Here is a 759-nt window from a genome sequence, read left to right on the forward strand (position 1 = left end):
GAAAACAAAAGAAACAAAAGACAGAAAACAAAACAACTCCAAATAAAGACTAATCCCAGCGACCAAAAACACAATGCTTGCCGGTACTTGCAGAAAGACCCGGGTTTTTCGTCTTGTCTTGTGATAAAGCAAGGTTGAATTTCTAAGCCTTTGCGTGACACGATATTAAAACTGCGGCAATACAATACAATTCAATACGTTTTTATTACTGAATACTGAAGATGACAAGAGAACAATAATGAATCCCGTATTGAACAATACATGACTTTAATTCAAACAAATATTTTTCTTAGACAAGAAAAAAATCAATTTGATTACAACTTTAGCTGGTAGAAGGGGCTACAATTGCTTTCTAACTTTCTTCCTACCCATAGATAAAAGTGCCAAAAATACTAACTCTTAATGGTGCCCAAAAAAGTGACGAATTACTCCTCGTTGCATGAATTCTTTGATCCCTCGATGCAAGGTGACAACTTGTTCTTGGCGTATCCAGCTGCTGTACCAGCCGAAGCTGCAATTACAGCATTTCCTATTGTGCCAATCCCAGCTGCGCCAGCACTCTGAAGCGCGGCAAACGTACTACCCGATGCAACTGCTCCCCCGTAGAATGCGGACTGAGCCCCAGCAGCCATTGAGCCTGCGGCCACTCCAGCAGCACCGAATCCTGCAGCGGAAAGTACCACAGGAGCCGCAGCCACAGCCCCCGCCCCAACCACTATGGCAACTGCATAATCGCTCCAACACCATTCGTTGCCATTT

The 759-nt window shown here is 43.7% G+C and overlaps 1 protein-coding gene across 1 annotated transcript in view; it reads right to left on the minus strand.

Moving 5' to 3' along the window:
* Positions 1 to 243: 243 nt before the first annotated feature.
* Positions 244 to 759, minus strand: part of LOC137983008 (interferon alpha-inducible protein 27-like protein 2A) — an 8,199-nt gene continuing 7,683 nt past the window's right edge. Inside the window, exon 2 of the mRNA XM_068830167.1 lies at positions 244 to 759. This exon is cut by the window's right edge and continues 13 nt beyond it. Coding sequence (XP_068686268.1) covers positions 426 to 759 — 334 coding nt within the window. The 3' untranslated portion in view covers positions 244 to 425.

This window comes from Montipora foliosa, chromosome 13 (assembly GCF_036669935.1).
Source record: "Montipora foliosa isolate CH-2021 chromosome 13, ASM3666993v2, whole genome shotgun sequence".
Classification (NCBI taxonomy): domain Eukaryota; kingdom Metazoa; phylum Cnidaria; class Anthozoa; order Scleractinia; family Acroporidae; genus Montipora; species Montipora foliosa.